The following is an 18858-nucleotide window of genomic DNA, read 5'->3' on the forward strand; positions in this document are numbered from 1 at the left end:
TCACCTCAGCCTCCCAAAGGCGCGGGATTACAGGCTGAGCCACCGAGCCCGGCTCATCTTACATTTTTAAGGACTACATAGCACTTGTTAACTAGTTCACTGCTACGCATAAAGGAAGCAATCGCCAGTCAGAATTCTTTCCTCAGCACAAGGCAGAAATTTCTGAAGGAACAGAGAGTAAAAAAGAGATGAATCCCAAAAGGTGTTCAGGAACAAAACTAAGCTCAACTGTGGCTAATAACATTTTAACTCTACCAGAAAGGGTTAGAGTAGCAATTATGTCCCTCAACTTTCACATATGCTTCTCAGATTCTACTTCGTCAACTGATCAAACACTTATCAAGTACCTATAAATGCACCAGAAATATGGCCTCGAAATACTAAGATACGACCATGACTTTTCAAAAAAAACACAAAAAGCAAATAGTGATTCTACCTCTGCGGGTGACTCTAAGGTCAGTGTCAAGACTGGGACTGCTTCCATTAGCCCAAGGAGCTCAGACCTGCCTAGGCACTTATTTAAAAGACCGAGAGTCACTCAAATTATCCTCTGATAACTAAATCTAGGTGGAATACATCATTATATGTTAAATTGTTTGTATTTAAAACAAAGAGAGTAGCTCAAGTTTACCATACAAAATAATCTTTTCCTCTGCTCAGAGCATGCATCACAGTCCATGACATGCCCTGTGTGTTCAGTGAGTGGGAAATACGGAAGCCCATTCCACAGCACTGGGGGCATTTTAAATGCTCAGTTTCAGTGGTTCTCACTTTCCTTCTCAGTCACACCATTCACCAAATGTATAATGTGCCCAAAGTCTTCAGTAGAAACCTGTTCCAATGGGAAAACACAGTGCACTCCACAATCAACATCAGTCTACTTTTCGCATCGTTTCTAAGAACACTGTGGCGAGGAGCCCTGACTGACTCCCTAAGTGTAAGTAGTTCAGACAGGTGCAAAGGAGACGCCCACGAGGAGCGGAAAGGCCACTAGTGAGGCCAGGACGAGCTTGGTGAGCCGCTTGGCTATGCCCCTTCCCCTCTCCTTTTTCTTTCTAACTCTTCCTATCCCTCTCTTTCCACTTCTTTCTTGTTCTCCTTCACCTCCAGGAAATTTCATAGTTGCAAAGGCACTAAAACATCACATGCTCCAACCCCCTCCATTTACAAATGGAAGACATCAAGGCTCAGATAAGGTATAGAACTTGCCTAAGAGCACAACCCTGACTTGAACGGCAGGTCTAACTCACAAAACCTGTTCTCTGCTGTTCCAGTCTGCCTCATGAGAAAAATTTCTTGCAAAGATTCTAGCATTTTCTTCTTAAACTTAATCCTGCTACATAAAGTTAAGGGAGACTACAGAAAACAGCACACATTAGTGTTTGGGACCATATACACAAAACCATATATATTTTCCCTAATGGATACTACATTTAGGACAGTGATCTTTTTTAAAACTAATTCTCATAATCTGATCCATTGCTAGATTAGCGGAAAATAGATCAGCTCAATACTGATCAATATTGTCTACTGTATAAGCTGATCCTATCCTTAATTTCAAAGACTAAAATTAAATCATTAAATCCTTATACCAATCAGAAAAAAGTCCATGTGCTATTATTTAGTTATTTTCCATTTTCCATGAGTATTTTATCGTCATATCAGTAATTGTTTACAAATCTCTTTCCTTCAGCAGACTATGTTTTTGTACGGCAAGAATCCCACAGCCATGTGCATAAAACGTGCATGAAATGTATTGGAAAGTTTTGTGAGAATCTGCTAAAAGATGCTGAAGACTGAATCTTTGCCTGGATGCCGCAGCAAGTCCAAAGGAACATACACACAGTAATGCTGACTCTTCGTTGTCACCTAAAACGCAATGAAAAAGCAAAGCTCTCTACTGTCACCTCTGCTCCTAGATCCTTAGGGAATTCACTTCTGTGAGCCCGCCAACCATTTCCTGTGAAGCCAGAAAAAAACACAGAAACAAGACAGAAAGCGACCTAGTCCCAGACCATAATGTTCCAAAAGAATGCCCTTGCCTTGGTAGTCTGCACAACCTGCAGCCTCCCAACGTGAGGTCTCTAACCTGGAAACTGTGGTTAATTATCAAACAGAATGAAATACAACTGAGTTTCACTATCAAGAGTAAAACAGTCAAAGACACCTAAATAGGTCTTTCAAGTTTTCCATTCCTACCAGTTTTTCCTTCCCTAACCTCTTTTCCTACACACATCAGGCCAAATAAAAAAGATGAAAGGAGGCCGGGCACAGCAGATCTCACTTGTAATCCCAGTCCTTAGGAAAGCCAAGGCGGGAGGATGCTTGAGCCCAAGAGTTCAAGATCAGCCTAGGAAACATAGCAAGACCTAGCCACTACAAAAAAGTCAAAAAAAATTAGGGTGTGGTGGCCATGGCTGATCCCAGCTAACTGGAGGCAAAGGCCTGGGAGGTCAAGGCTGTGGTGAGTCGTGATCATGCCACAGCCTGGGCAACAGAGTGAGACCTCAACTCAAACATAAAAAATAAAAAAAGATGCAAGGACTAAAGGCAGGGTCTTCAAAGACTACTAGATTAAGAAAACTGCCAAGCATGGTGGCTCACACCTTTAATTGCAGCACTTTGGGAGGCTGGCAAGAGGACTGATTGAGCCCAGGAGCTCGAGACCAGTCTAGGCAACATAGGGAGAAATTAAAACATTAAAAAATTAGCTGGACATGGTGGCTCATGCCCGTAGTCCCAAATACACGGGAGGCTGAGGAGGGTGGATCACTTAAGCCCAGAAGGTTGAAGCTACAGTGAGCTGTGAATGTGCCGCTGCACTCCAGCCTGGACGACAAAGTGAGATCCCAACTCAAGCAATCCATCAATAAGACAACTGAAACAATGATTTAGAGGTAAAAGTTACCATATTCCTGAACCAAAGCTCTAAAATTGTTGCTATGGTTTGATTGTCCCTCCCAAAACTCATGCCGAAATTGAGCTGTCATTGTGATGGTATCAGAGGGGGGACCATCAAGAGGTAGTAGTAACTAGGCCGTGGGTCCAAAGCGACGTTAATCATCGTGAGCAGATTATTGCTACAGTGTGTGTACGTTACAAGACTGAGCTTGTTACACAGCGAGTCAGCCCCTCCCCACTTGCATGCTGGCTCTTGCTTCCCTTGCCCCTCGCCTCCTGCCGTGGGAAGACACAGCAGGAAGGCAGCTGCCAGATGCCAGCACCTTGACAATGCCACTTCCCAGCATCCAGAACTGTGAGAAGTAAATCTCTTTTCTTTATAAAAGCATCCAATCTGTGGTATGCTGTTATAGCAGCACAACATACTGAAATGACCAAATTGCCAGATCAAGAATTCAATGTCTTCTGTCACCTGTGAGTGTTAAGCTTTCTTTAAAGTACCTTATAAAAAAACATTAAATGGATCACAAATTGGAATGGCAAAATGCCACAACTGGAAAAAAATTTCTCCAAAGAATAACAGGACTTAGTAACATCTGCCCAAATAGAAGGGAATAAATTTAAAGAACCTAAGATTACTGAAAAACCAGTGATGCTTTGAGGTGTGTGCTCAGCTTTTAAAGGTTACTAGAAAATAAACCATCTCAGGACAAAAACAACAACAAAAAAGACTATCAGACTTTTTTCAATAAATTCTTACTTGCTGGATCAAATATTTCAACAGCTTCTAAAAACTGCCCTGATTTGAAAAATTTTCCATATACATTTCTCTGAAACTGCACAAACATTAAAAGCTCTCAAGAGCTTCCAAAGTAACTAGTTATGCCATTGTAAAGTTCTCAAAGTCAAGAAGGCAACTTAAACATTTTCAGAGCCAAAACATCACTGTCACATACTCTGCAGCCTAGAATTATTGGGTTTCACTGAGTACTTTTTCAGTACTTCAACAAATATAAGGCTGCTCCTTAAAGAAAACTGTGATTCTCCTGCAGACACTTCTCCCTAATTTCCATGGCACAATATCAACAAATATTGTCATCAATACTGTCACCAACATGTCCAAATACGTTTGCATACATGTGTGTGTGCACTTAGGGAAAATTAGTAGAGTCGCCCCCCAGTATCCATGGGGGACTGGTTCCAGGACCCACCCCCAAACCAAAATCCAAGGACGTTCAATATAAAATGGTGTACTGTCGGGCTTGGTGGCTCAGCCTGTAATCGCGCACTTTGGGAGGCTAAGGTGAGTGGACTGCCTGAGCCCGTGGGTTCGAGATCCAACTGGGCAACTTGGCGAGACCTCATGTCTACAACAAATACAAAAAAATCAGCCAGGCATGGTAGCACATGCCTGTAATTCCAGCTACTCGGAAGGCTGAGGCAGAAGGATCGCCAGAGCCCAACAGGTCGAGGCTGCAGTGGTCGGGAGCGGCCACTGCACTCCAGTCTGGACAACAGAGAGAGACTCCAAGTAAAATAAATAAATAAATAAATAAAATGGTGTACTTTTCTTTATAAAAGTGTCCAATTTGTGGTATTCTGTTATAGCACCACAAGCACACTAAAACAACGAAATTCCCAAGTCAAGAATTCAATTTCTTCTGCATGCAGCCCACACATACTCTCTGAGCAATTTATGTCACCTCCAGACCATGTATACTTAATGCAATACAAGTGCTATGTGAATCTAGTTAACCCATGAACAACATGGGAGTCAGGGGCACTGACCCATCCAGACAGAAGTCCACGTATCACTTGACTTTCCCAAAACTTAGCTACTACTAGTCTACTGTTGTCTTGAAGCCTTGCCAACAATATAAACAGTTGACTAGAATGTATTTTATATGGATCACATACTGTATTCTTACAATAAATAAATTAGTTCAAATTTTCCCAAATCTCAAAAAAAAGTTCAGTATATTTATTGAAAACCATCTGCCCATAAGTGGATCCACGCAATGCAAGCCCTCATTGTCCAAGGGTCAACTGTAGTTGCTACACTGAATTTTTTAAATTTGTATCATTTTTTGCTTTTTCAAGTATTCTCAAACCATGGTTGGCTGAGGCCTCAGATGCTGAATCCGAGGGGAAGGAGGGCCATCTAGATAAGTTATTACAGTGGTTATCTTTAGGAAGTAGGAGAAGTGGTTCTCAATTCTTTTATTTTCTGAATTATCTAGATTTTCTCAATAAATACATAATCTTATAGTCATACAAAATACGGCTCATTCCTTTCAGAAATAAATGAGTTATAAACTAGCAGCATGTAAATAAACTGGAGTTAAATCCCTCAATGTAGACTCACTGCAGCAAACCACACTCACCTGCCTCATTGCACAGGGCTTGCAAGTCGGCTCCAACATACCCGTGAGCACTGTTGGCCAGCTGGAGCAGCTCAGCTCCAGTGAGCAAATGCGGCACCCTCTGAAGCAGCTTCTGGAGAATGTCCAGCCGGTCCTGGGCAGTGGGAACACCAATCTCTATCTCTTTGTCAAACCGCCCAGGTCTTCGGAGTGCAGCATCCAAAGCATGAGGGCGATTTGTGGCCCCCAGGACCAGCACCTGCCCCTCACTTCCTTCCTGACAAGATAAAACAGATGCTGCAAAGATGCATTTTTCTAACCTTAAAAAAAAGGAGGCGGTGGCTCATCCAACTGTCCAGACAGCAACGTCTGATCCCTTCCATTTTTATTATCCATCTGTTGCTTTTATTAGAAATAGATTTCTACTACTTTTATTATATATATCTTTCATCATTCTGTCTCAACGCTTCCTCCTCTAGAAAGTTTTCCAATACTTACCTGTCCATCTACTGTGACACCTCATTTCAGCATCTTAACTACACCATTCTCATCAATAATAACATGTAATATTCTAACATATAGCTGCTTTGCTTAATTGTTTTAAATAGTCCTTTTCCTCTACTTGGAAGTAAAGATTATGACATATATATTATTCAAATAGGACAAGAGGTAAAGATTATGATACACATATAATCTAAATAGAACATTTAGGAAGCTGTCTAAAAAGTCTTCCTGACATATAAACTATTTTCTTTTCTATATGGGTACATTTGTAAATTCCTGAAAATACAGACAATATAACCTACATATGAGCATCAGCCACCCTTGAATACATATGGATTTTTACTCCCTGGAAATGAAATTAGAAACAACAAATAATAAAGAACTATGATTATGATCTGCTACATATAGAAATCACCCAATTTTCTATTCAGATGACCCATGTGAAATCTAGCAGACACAAGCATAACTGGAATGTGATTTATATTTTTTTAAAAAAACCCAAACCTAAAACTTACACTGAATATATCAACAGAAAATGCATGGATTTAAGTTAATCTGTAAATTATAAGCTTAGAAGCACAAATGTAGAACCTTAAATATGTTCAGACTAAAATATGTGTCACACATTTCTTCCAGTCCTACCTAAAGGCAAGAACACCACTCCAAACAGGCTTATCCCAGTGGCAGAGTAAAAGGCAGTAGATTAACATGGTGATTACGATTCATCAGCACTGAGCCTTCCACTGGACTTCCTACTCACCAAGACCCTTCTAATTATAATACAGTTCTCACTACATATTTACCTGCAAGGTAAAAAGATGGTTATCCATAAATACAGCTATTTGGTCTACTTAATAGTTACATCTCTTATTATAAATGGACAAACTGGCATAGTGGTTTATACATCAGTCTCTGGTGGGCGTTGGCATCAGAACTCCACCATCTTCAACATACTACTACATTGAATTCTCCAACTTTATAAGTTGAAAACCAAACCAGGGACTTGACAGTCACACCTAGGTACTGCCCCAAAACTGAGAACCAGGTGGTCATCAGTCTCTACTAGGTGACAACACTTCTCTTGTGGACCCTTAAAATTATGAACACATCAGTGAAGAAGAGCAAATTAATACCAAATCTTTATATTATTTTCACATGTGCACTTTCTACCAACAGGCAGTAAAAAAAAAAGTTCTTCACATCGTTTTTTTAGTGTGCAAAAGGGGCTTGAGAGTAAATGATTTCTAAAATTTATTTTGGTTCTAACATACCATAGTTTTAAAATTTAATTATTTACAATCCAGCATAACCAAAAAAGTGTATTTTTCCTGGTTACTGGATACCAGGAGTCTGAGAGAATTTTTCTTCATTCCTATTCTCTCATCAGTCCTACGGATTTTTCTTTCATAATTAGCACACGGTTTTTGTTAATACAGGAAGGCATGCCCTATCAGAGAATCTGTTCATACGAGAAAATCCCTCTTAAATGTTGTACAAACATAGTTACCACTGCTCTCACTTTCTTTCATTTGCCTAGCACAAAGCCTTGAAAGAATCAACTTTTACATGAGTAGTAAGACTTACTCATGAGATTTCTTAAAGAAATCTCCTAAAATTCAACTGCTGAATCTTCCTCACAAGTTTTTCCTTCTGGTTTTTAAGTTAACAGCATTTATAACAAGAGAAATATCCATCGCGTGCTAAGAAAAACTTATTTTACATGCTAGAAAATTTTACATGCTAGAAAAACTTACCAGGTGATGATGTCATCCTGGCAATTAGTAATCCACTAAAGCAAATTCTTTTATGAGTCTTTCCTCTAGACAGTATGGCTAACATTTGTCCCTTAACTTGAAATAACCAAAGACTCCAGCACTTTTGATAGTTTTGCTACTACATATATATTATTAAGAATCAACCCCTTCCTACACAAAATCAGTGCTAGTGCTATACTTACAGAACCAATGCCATCCATCAGTGTCAAGAGTGATGCTACAACTCTTTTTTCCACTTCGTTCTGGGCCCCTTCTCTTTTAGGACAAAGCGCATCCAGTTCATCGATGAAAATAATGGATGGGTGCCTAAAAACAAACAAGCAAAATGAAATCTCCACCCTATGCTTAACAAAGTTCACTTAGCTTCAGCTTTTTAAATAAAATCAACACACCAAATTTAGAATTCAACTTAGTGACACTACAAAGGCCTCAGAACGTTAAACTAAAACCCTCAGATTGGCTGCAGCCCAAATGACCAACTCACTGGCCTCACAGTTTAATCTACCTGCCCTCCCTCAATAGGCAGAGCGCTGAGTCTAGTGCTCAGGAGTCCTGCTCTGGCAGGACTCCCCCACCAATGCCCACCAATGCCCACCAATGCCCACTAAATTGTTATGACCGCTGAGGCCGGATACTGTCGCTTACAGCAGGTACATAGCCCAAAGAACATAAACTAGAAATGCCCTGTTTTTTCAACCTATTAAAAAACAGAACTTGCAAGATGATCGATTCTCCCATAAATGAATGTAAATTCTCTCACAAAAGGAAACCTCAAGTGCACGAACACAACAACAATAAAATACTAAGCATAAAGTACATCACTGGTTCTCAAGTTTTCAGGGCACTATAAAGATTTGGCACTAGAAACTACTTTTTTCATCTTTTATCACTGGGGGAAAGTAACTTTAAAAACAACAGTTCTTTCAATTAAACAGCAGTAATTATGGTGCTAACTGTGAGGAGCAGATGAGCGCTGTCCGGACAGCAGGCCTCGAGCAAAAGCAAGGCTCCAAGCGAAGGCAAGGCCCCACATGGTTGCTCTGCACCCTAGCCAGAGAGCAAGGGATGCAGCCTGCTGCACGGAACGGCATCTCAAAGCCCCACACATCCAGGTGCAAACAGTACAGAGAACGCCTTAGCAACAACAAGACAACCACAGAAGAGCTTGCCATTTAGGTAGCAACGAAATTCCCTTATAGCTCCCTCACAGCCCCTGAAACCCCCCCCAACTCCCTTTGTGTTTGATTATAACATAAACATGCTGAGCTAGTTTGGGGCCACTTCTCCTCCATCAGAGGAAAGTGTCCCACCTGGCCCCAGCTCTTCTTTATGTCTTTGTATGTCTGTCTCACTCTCTCGTCCTTCTCTCTTGGGACCCTCAAGGCAGCCATGTGGCCTGTGACAGTTGACTGCCAAAGCAATGATAGACATGGCCATATTCTGAATAATATTATACCAGACAAAGTTATAGACCATTCTCGAATACTCATTACAGCGGCCTAAACTCAGGAATAATCAATAAGAATAGTTTTTAGTGGGTAAAAGAATTGTTTCTTTGAAGCAAAGTATAGTCTAACAAAGTGTTAAGCATAAAGGGCTATGATAATACAGTTTATTAGGGAAGCTGAATAAACTGGATACACCTGAGCACCCTAACAAAACAAAGTCATATATTTATATGCTCAAGCAAGATCACGACTTATCAAACAACAGTCTTAATTCTTCTTCGTGTAACTGAACAACTCATTTGTCAAACTTTGAAAGTAACATTAGACAGAAATGGATTCGACAGAATTTAACTAGATCTACAATCTATTTCTAGTGCTATCACTATTATTTTTGTACTATTCTTTATGCTTTGTAAAAAGTGCTAATATCTCATTTTAATTAATACAGCCTTGACTATTAATTCTAAAACACTTAAAAATAAAGAGTACCGTAGAGTGGCTTCAGCAAATATCTGACGTAATCTTGCTTCCGTCTCACCATAGAATCTATAACAAACAAAAGACACTTAAGGATCATTTCTTTTTTTTGAGTCAGTCTCACTCTGTTGCCCAGGCTGGAGTGCAGTGGCATGCTCATGGCCACCACAGCCTCGACCTGCTGGCTCAGGCAATCCTTCCACCTCAGCCATCCAAGTAGCTGGAACTATAGGTGCACACCACCACGCCCAGCTAGTTTTTTGATTTATTGCAGAGATGAGGTCTTGCCAAGTTACCCAGGCTGGTGTTGAACTTGTGGGCTCAGGCAGTCCTCTCACCTCGGCTTCTCAAAGTGCTGGGATTATAGGCGTGAGCCACTGCACCTGGTCTATTTCTTATTATTTTTAAAGCTTTGTCTACAATGGTAATCTGACTTTCCAAATGTTTCTAGAAGACTTAAAATTACTTTCAAAAATTATTTTCCAAACAATTTTTAAACATACTAAAGAGTAGACAATATATCTCAACAAATGAACTATACAGACAGCACACCAGCCATTTTTTAAAACCACATTTTAGAAATATATTTAACAATATTAAGTTTGCTCTAGTAAAGCATGCACCTACTTGCTTATAATTTCAGGGCCATTGATTACAGAAACATGGGCTCCAACTTCATTAGCAACAGCCCTAGCAATCATTGTCTTTCCAGTACCTGGAGGGCCATAAAGTAGCACTCCTCTCGGGGCAGGAATTCCTAGGAGAAAAGAAGGAGAACACTGGACTCAGTATTACTAGGTTTCTTATAAATGTTGACATACCAGTTCCAACATGAGCTATAAAATATAAATCTACTTTGCATCACAAAGAGTGAGACCTTCTTTTTTCTCACCCCCCAGAAACATGCACTACAGTCCCAACACTGATCCCATCAGTGACTTTGCATTTCTCTGTAGACCACAACCTGAGAGAAGCAAGTTGGCTAAAAAAAAAAACTGGAGGCTCACATTGTTGCCACATGGTAGCACTATCACATGTTCAATACAGGACAGGAAGTCTACCGTGCATCATCTCCCACAGCAAAGTTCAACACAATGCCCAGACAAAAATATCCACCAATCCCAATTTTCTTCCAACTCGCCATCTTGAGAAGTATATGTTACTAACAAATGTCAATCCAATGACTCATTTCATAAATATTCACCCAAAAGGAAAAAGCAGAAGATAGTATGTACCAAATAATCACAAAGGATGTGGGCAATAACAACTCAGCAGAATGCCGAGTTTCTTAGGAGGCAGGAGAAGCCCCTGGACTACTCACTGAAGTGCAAAAAAGAGGATGAGCGCACAGTTACGTTTCATTCTTGTTTTTTTTGAATTGGAGTCTCACTCTGTTCCCCGGGCTGGAATGCAATGGCACACTCACGGTCACCGCAGCAACCTACAGAGCTCAGGTGATCCTTCCACCTCAGCCTTCCAAGTAGCTGGAATTACAGGCATGCGCCACCATGCCTGGGTAATTTTTTTTTTTTTTGAGTTGCAGTCTCACTCTGTCACCCAGACTGAAGTGCAGTAGCACACTCCCAGCCACCTCAGCTTCGAACTGCTGGGCTCCGGTGATCCTTCCGCCTCAGCCTTCCAAGTAGCCAGAACTACAGGCATGCAGTACCACGCCTGGCTAATGTTTGATTTATTGTAGAGATGAGGTCTCGCAAAGTTGCCCGGGTGGGTCTTGAACCCGTAGGCTCAGGCAATCCACTCGCCTTGTCCTCCTAAAGTTCTGGGATTACAGGATGTGTCACCGAGCCCGGCAGATTATTGTAGAGATGAGGTCTTAGAATGTTGCCCAGGCTGGTCTCGAAACTGTGGGGGCTCAGGCAACTCTCACACCTCGGCCTCCCAAAGTACTGGGATTATAGACATGAGCCATGGTGCCTGGCCCTGGTGCTCAGCTACATTTCCTAACGAATTTGTCTTATCCAGCTTTACTTCTTTAATCATCTCAGCAGACCTGGCAGGACAAGACACTTAAGATACAGCTGCCAACACCAACAACTATGGAAACACGCTATTGGAAGGAACAAGGCTGGCGCTCACATCAAACCTAACGAGACCAAAGCACAGAAAATGGCTTCTCTAACTGGCATCTCCCAAAGCAACTGGCACCTTCCACCACACCCACCATTCAAGGAATAAACAGGAAAAGAGGGTGAGGAATCATTAAATACGTGGAATCAGTCAACTGTACTCGAGTTTGAACTTAATGCTTTTGGGTGCAAAAGACCAAAGAAATCATACCATAACTCTTGAAAAGTTCAGGCTGTTTGAGAGGCAACTCAATTACTTCTCTGATTGCTTTCAGCTGGCTATTTAAACCTCCTATCATGTCATAAGTTACTCTGAACTGGTTGTCTTGCTCTTTTGAATTTTTATGAATCTTTGTAAAATTGACTCTTGTTGTTGAAGAAATAAAATAAAAAGTATCAGTATTGCGCTTTGCTCCCAAGCTGGTTGTGGATTTTAGCAGTCTTTCTTCATTGATAAGTTGTTCGCTCCCTTCTCTGGCAGACTCAAAACTACATTTAAGATCTTTGACTTCCTCTAGCCCAAGTCCACTGCCATGCCCGGGGCTCTGTGTAACATCCAACAAAACATCACTAGCTTCATTTATGCTTCTGTCATCGACGGGTTTACAAGGAGTACTTCTTGAGGCTGGGTTCCGTGGCTCTTCCAGATCTAGCTGGCTTAGCTGCAAGGATAAATCCAGGCTACTGGTTTCCACACTGGACTGGTCAGAGGCCACTCCCTGGGCATCAGTGTCAGAGTCACTGGGAGGGCCTCTCGATATCATGCCATCTGCCCCTTTCACTTGCAACACTTGCAACTTGCATGGTCGTCCATAGAATGTGCAATACAGAAAGTTGCCTGGTAAAACAATCTTGCTATCTAGAAAATAATTTATTAAATATACATGTTAGCACCATTTTTCACTATTTAACGTTTAAATAGCACCTCATCTCATTTATTAACAAAACTATTTGACTGAAAAAATTTAAATTAAAAGTGAAGTATTAAGTAACTGTCATGAAATATTCCCCATAATAGAAATACAGCATTATCCGAGACAGATGCACAAGATGGTTCCTTGAAGCCCTCTACACTCAACAGATCAAAGATTCTATCAGCCTATCAACAGCCAGTCATTCCACATTTGATTAAAAACTAAATGAAAATGACACACCTAAGCCAACATTCAACGGTGTTTCTGACTGGAAAGAGCAAGAGTGAAAGGTTTAAAAAGTCTCAGTTCTATCACAGACTTTGTCTGTAAGCAAATCGTACATTCTCTCCACTGCCCAACTGTCAATCAGTTAATTGGGAAAAGTAACACATCCTTATCTCAAAAGGATATTGATTCACTGAGGGGGATACTCTCTAAGCTATCCTGAAGAAAACTACTACATATACAAGACCTCAAAGACACTTTATTTAATGCTGCTCTGGTACTTTTTAAATGTTAAATGTTTGCCTCACCTAGTTTTCTCAGGATACAATCAGTCAGTTCTTCTTCATTAACTTCCGTATCTTTGTCACTGTAAAAGGGATGGGGGGGGGAATCAGCATTAGGTACACCAGAAACTAAACTGCGGTATGAAATGACATAATTCACATTTTTCAGATACTCCTTATAGCCCTGAAGACCTAAATCAGTGTTCTTCAAAACATATTGTATTATCCATTAGTGGGTCATGAATTTAGGTCAGTCCCACCCAGTATTTTTTTTAGCAGAGTAAGCAATGTAAAGTACTATGCACACAGAAAGGGTAAATATTGCTTTGTAAAACATCCATGTCTCACACATACATACACATACATGCATGCGTATGTGCACCATTTCTAGGGGTGTGTGTAGACAATGAATCGCTGTGAAAATGTGAAACTTTTGAAAAACACTGACCTAAACTGACAATCTCCTTTATGAACTTGCCTCACTTGGAAAAAATTTTCATTAAAAGCTTTCCTCGTTCCTTTAGCATAGCAAAAAGCACCTCTTCAAGAAAACTAAATCCTGCAGAGTATGTTACCCAAAGAAGCCAGAGGAAAATGGAGTACTGGTTCCAGTGAAGATGTATTCTGGAGAAAAGGTATGCCTGGAAAAAACTGAGATCTCCTTGCCCCTAGTCACAACTGTGTCTTCTAGGAGAAGAGCTCGTCAAAGCGCAGAAAGTGGGAACGCCTAAACAGTGCTGCACCTGTAAGGAAACCTGCTCTTGGAGAGTTCCCAGAACATGAGCATTTTTCTTCCTCCTGTGTGATGTAAGCGGCCTGCGTCTGGAGAGGAGACAGTTGTCCAACTGGGCAAGTGACCAGCAGAGGGGACAGTTTAGCTCAGGGGGGAGCACATCGGCAAGCTATCTGGCCAAATTCTAAGCCTTGTTCTCCTATCATTTTCATCAGTCATAATACAGCACAGCCAACCCTCATTTTCTGAGGAGGCTGCATTTTCAAACCCACCTACTCCCAAAAATGTACTTGTACCCCCAAGTCAATCCTCAGAGTATCTGAGGTCATCAGTGGCATGAAAGAGCGGCAAAAACTGGGGTGACTCCGCACCCCTCCCAGCTGATGGGGGCACGGTGGTGCTGTGCCACTTGTTTCGGATCCCACTGAGATGAGCAGAGCCTGGAAGTCGTGGGGCCAAGGCCGAGGAGTACAGGAAGCTCGGCCGGGGCCAGGTGGAAGGGGTTTGCATCCCAGCTCCAGCCCCTGTACACACACAGCCGCAAGCAAGTCCCTTAACACTTTGAGCCGCCTCCTCTCTCTTAAAACAAGGCAAATAGAATCTACCAGAATGAGTTATTTTTAGGATTTGAGATTATAATGTATGTAAAATAGATACATATTTACACACACATACACATAAACACACACACACACACACACACACATATCCCATTTATCTGTAGGAAAAATGGTTCAGTATTTGCTACCACTGTCCAAGGCAATACTAATAAAACATAACTACCACAAATAAAGAGAATTAACTATATGCTCATATAAAAGAAAGAGCAAGAAAGAAATAGAATGAGGAGGACATTTCATGAATGAAAAACTTGTATAAACTAATAAGGAAACCATATGTATCTCCTTAAATGCTCCAATTAATTGTCTATAGAACTCTGAATCAAGGTATACTTAAATTGCTTTTATTTATTAAACTTGGACTAAAATATACAAACATGCATGAGAATACTAAAAACAGTTAAGTTTTGCTTTTTGAAAAGAATGGGTGCAAATAAAATCATTTCCGCTAGGAGGAGCTCTAGCACTGCTAATGAAATTTTTCAGTTGGACCTGAAGGATTTAAGCAGATTAAAATTACTGGTTTTGATAACTGAAAACTGACTTTCTTGCCTACACTCTGCTATGACATTTAAAACATAATACTTTTCAAAAATAAAATTTTAACAACCAGGCTTTCATCTAAAACGTATACAGTCCTCTATCATAAGCAAGCCAAGGCTGTGGTGCCCTCAAGAGGACAAACCTGTTCATTATCATCATAAATATGAATTCTGCTACCTGTAAAACTGTTTTAAGATATAGTCTGAGGACTGATTTGGTTGAATCTGAGCAGTACTATTAACTAGCACACAAAATATTAAGCTCACTAAGCCTGTTTCCTCATCTGTTAAAAATAAATAAATAAGGGTATCTTGCAGGCTGCTGAAGGGTTAAATGAGAGGAAAAAAGGGGAAACCATGTGTGTGTCCATGTGTGCAATGTATGCAAAGCATCTGGTAGACAGATCATGCTCAACACACTGTCTTCTCTTTTCTGCTCAGCTTTTTATCATTCACTAAACTATTAAATGCTCTGAAAACATTTTCCTGTTTTTATTTTTTATTTTTTGAGTTGGAGTCTCACTCTGTCACCCAGACTGGAGTGCAGTGGCCGCTTCCGGCCACCGCAGCCTTGACCTGCTGGGCTCCGGCGATCCTTCCGCCTCAGCCTTCCGAGTAGCCGGAATTACAGGCATGCGCTACCACGCCCGGCTGATTTTTTGATTTATTATAGAGATGAGGTCTTGCTGCCCAGGCGGGTCTCGAACCCGCGGGCTCAGGCAATCCACTCACCTCAGCCTCCCAAAGGCGCGGGATTACAGACTGAGCCACCGAACCCGGCATTTTCCTGTTTTTAAAGTAAAAAGATATGCGAAAACTCAAGCTTGGAATCTACAAAAATAGTATAAGAGAATAAGCATATGACTAGAAAATTTTTTGTTATTCTTGCATATAACACAAACATATGCCCCAATTTGTTAGTAAGTTGCTATTAAAGTATCAAAAGATGCTTTTTTTAATTTTTCTTCTTTGAAACAGGGTCTCACTGTCACCCAGGCTGGAGTGCAGTGGCACAATCGTGGCTCACTAAAGCCTCAAACTCCTGGGCTTAAGCAATCCTCCTGTCTCAGTCTCCCATAGCACTGGGATTACAGGTGTAAGCCACCACACCTGCCAAAAGAGGCTCTTTAAAACACGACTTTTGATAAGACTTGTATATACAAACTGAGTCAAAATCCTATGAGATAAAGAATATCCAACAAGATGGACGAAACACTTTAACTGTATTGGCAGGGTAATTATAAATTAGCTTTTGGTCAGGGACTATTTAAAAATCTGATCGTAATGACCATATTTTTACTAGATTGAATAATCAAGGAGTAAAATATACAATCAAGCTCTTTGCTTGGGCAGCCTTCACTAAAACTGGTTCCTTGCCTACTCCTCATAACGCCTCGTAATCTACTCCTTTCTTTACAACCATAAGAAAGACAAGAAGGACAAGGCGCAGTAGCTCATGCCTATAATCCTAGCACTTGAGAGGCCGAGGTGAGAAGACTGCCTGAGCCCAAGGGTTCAAGACTAGCCCAGGCCACTTGGCGAGGCTGTGGTGGCTGTGAGCGTGCCACTGCACTCCAGCCCGGGCACAGAGTGAGACCACCTCAGAAAAAAAAAAAAAAAAAAAAAAAATGACAAGAAGCCCTGACGAAAAGCCAAGATGAAAAACACTGCTAAATATTCACCAGTGTAAAACGTCAGAGAATACTCCAGTCACAAGAAATGAGAGCAGGCCTCGTCTTAAACTTCACAGGATCCATCTTGCTTGTGTTGGCCAGCACAACACAAGCTGCCACCAGTCGGTGACCCACGGGGCTGAGCACGGCAAATGTGACTAGCCCAAACTGTGATGTGCCACAACTAGAGCATACACGCCGGATTCCAAAGACTCAGTTGGAAGAAAAGGATGGAAAGCATCTGACCAGTAATTTTTATAATTGTATGTTAAAATATACTCTTACACATACTGGTTAAATAAAACAGACTATCACAATTCATTTCGCCTGTTTCTCTTTACTATTCAAATGTGACTGCTAGAAAATGCAAAATTATACATGTGCTTCATATCTATGGCCCTTGTTATACATCTTTATGTATTTCTATGCATTGACCCAGACAGTCATCAAAAAAAGAGCCAAACCTCAGTGCCACGTCCACTGCCTCAGCCTGCAGCACAGCACCCGCAAGAGGCTGGACCTGGATAGCATCACCAACCTTCACACCCACATTCTTCTGTGCCATTTCGCTCAGGCCAATCTTGCCTCCAGGAAATCCTGCCACAGGCCAGGCAGTACAGACCTGTGCAGACAGAGGAAATATCAGAAAATAAAAACTCACAAAATACCACCAATGTATAAGGCAGAATGCGAAGCACTGCCACATATCTGGATCTACAAAAGTCTCTACCCTAAAGGAGTTATCATCTGATACAAACTGGAAGATAAACTGCATTTAAAAAATTAAATACTGATCTCAGTGTCTCAGGCTACAATCCCAGCACTTTGGGAGGCCGAGGCGCCTGAGCCCATGGGTTCGAGATCAGCCCGGGCAACTTGGCAAGACCTCGTCTCTACAATAAATCAAAATTACCTGGGTGTGGTGGCCCATGCCTGCAGTTCCAGCTACTTGGAAGGCTGAGGCAGAAGGATCACCAGAGCCCAGGAGGTCAACACTAAGGTAGCCATCAGTGTGCCACTGCACTCCAGTCTGGGCGACAGAGTGAGACTCCCATTCAGAAAAAAAAGAAAATTAAATACTACATGGGTTCACAAAAAATAAATTTTTAAATGAATATTACAATTTTTTTGTAACGATCAGGAAAGATCTTCCAGTGAAAATGGTGAAAGATCTGAAGAATGGATTTGGGAAAGAAAAAAAAAAGACAAAGACATTAACAGGCAACACACAGAAAATGTCAGAAATACTGCAATATAAGCGGTGAAGGGGTCCAACCTGGAACTTAGACCACATGCAGAGCAGAGAGGGACACAGCACAAGGGCTGTCTGAACATGATTCTTATCGGCCTTGAATGTGAAGGGAGGAGCGAGCTGGAGCACACACATTCAGAGTCCTCCCTTCCACAACGTAGGAAAAGGATTTGCTTACTAGGAGCCCAGAACAATTAAAAGAATGAGAGACAAGCCCTCAGCAAAGACTTTCAAAACATTTCCAAAGGATCCCCAGCAGATCTCACAGGCATCAGAGAAAGCCATGAAAAAGACAGGGGTTGCAAGCAGGGAAGAAAGCCAAGTTGCCAAAAACGAGCCAGGAATGGCCCTAGGCTGGGAGTCACAGGTGTGGAGAATGGCAGGAATGAGAAACTCAGGGAGAGCAGGGCAAGTGATCGAACATTGTACACAGAACGGGTACCCTTCTTACCCCAGAATAACATTTCTGCAGAGAAATACAACTAACCGGCTGGGGGAAAAGGGCCAATTGTTGATGTGTCACTACCTCCTAAGGAAAGGCTTCTCTCTATCTTATGATGTTTTAGAGTCTATTATTCCCTGTATAGTCACAGACATTGAAGGAAAAGTTTATATACATAGGAAAGTCTATTAGAATACAGTTTTTCATTTATTCCTGCTTGTGTGAAAACTAAAATCAGAAACAGTTCAAATGCAGCTTGTGTATCCCTCATCTGAAATGCTTGGGAACAGAAGTGTTTCGAATTTCAGATTTTTTTTTGGTTTTGGAATATTTGCATTCTACTTGCTGGTTGAGAATCCCAAATCTGAAATCGGAAAAGTTCCAAAGAGCGTTTCCCTTGAGTGTCATGTCAGCACTCAAAAAGTGTCAGATTTTGGAGCGTTTCAGATTTTGGATTTTTGTATTCAGGATGTTCAATCTATATTTCTAAACTAGGGAAATGAAAAGAACTCTTAGCCGGGCTCGGTGGCTCAGCCTGTAATCCCGCGCCTTGGGAGGCTGAGGTGAGTGGATGACCTGAGCCCGCGGGTTCGAGACCCACCTGGGCAACTTGGCGAG

The 18858-nt window shown here is 41.3% G+C and overlaps 1 protein-coding gene across 1 annotated transcript in view; it reads right to left on the reverse strand.

Moving 5' to 3' along the window:
* SPATA5 (spermatogenesis associated 5) overlaps positions 1–18858 on the reverse strand; it is a 267058-nt gene that overhangs the window by 247709 nt on the left and 491 nt on the right. Inside the window, exons 2-8 of the mRNA XM_021715497.1 lie at positions 17011–17168; positions 13003–13061; positions 11767–12414; positions 10096–10225; positions 9481–9537; positions 7726–7849; positions 5286–5541 (exon numbers count right to left, since the gene is read on the reverse strand). Coding sequence (XP_021571172.1) covers positions 5286–5541; positions 7726–7849; positions 9481–9537; positions 10096–10225; positions 11767–12414; positions 13003–13061; positions 17011–17168 — 1432 coding nt within the window. The remainder of the gene's footprint in view (positions 1–5285; positions 5542–7725; positions 7850–9480; positions 9538–10095; positions 10226–11766; positions 12415–13002; positions 13062–17010; positions 17169–18858) is intronic.

The sequence above is a fragment of the Carlito syrichta genome, unplaced genomic scaffold, assembly GCF_000164805.1.
Source record: "Carlito syrichta isolate Samal-C Ts95f unplaced genomic scaffold, Tarsius_syrichta-2.0.1 Scaffold307169, whole genome shotgun sequence".
In the NCBI taxonomy this organism is placed as follows: Eukaryota; Metazoa; Chordata; class Mammalia; order Primates; family Tarsiidae; genus Carlito; species Carlito syrichta.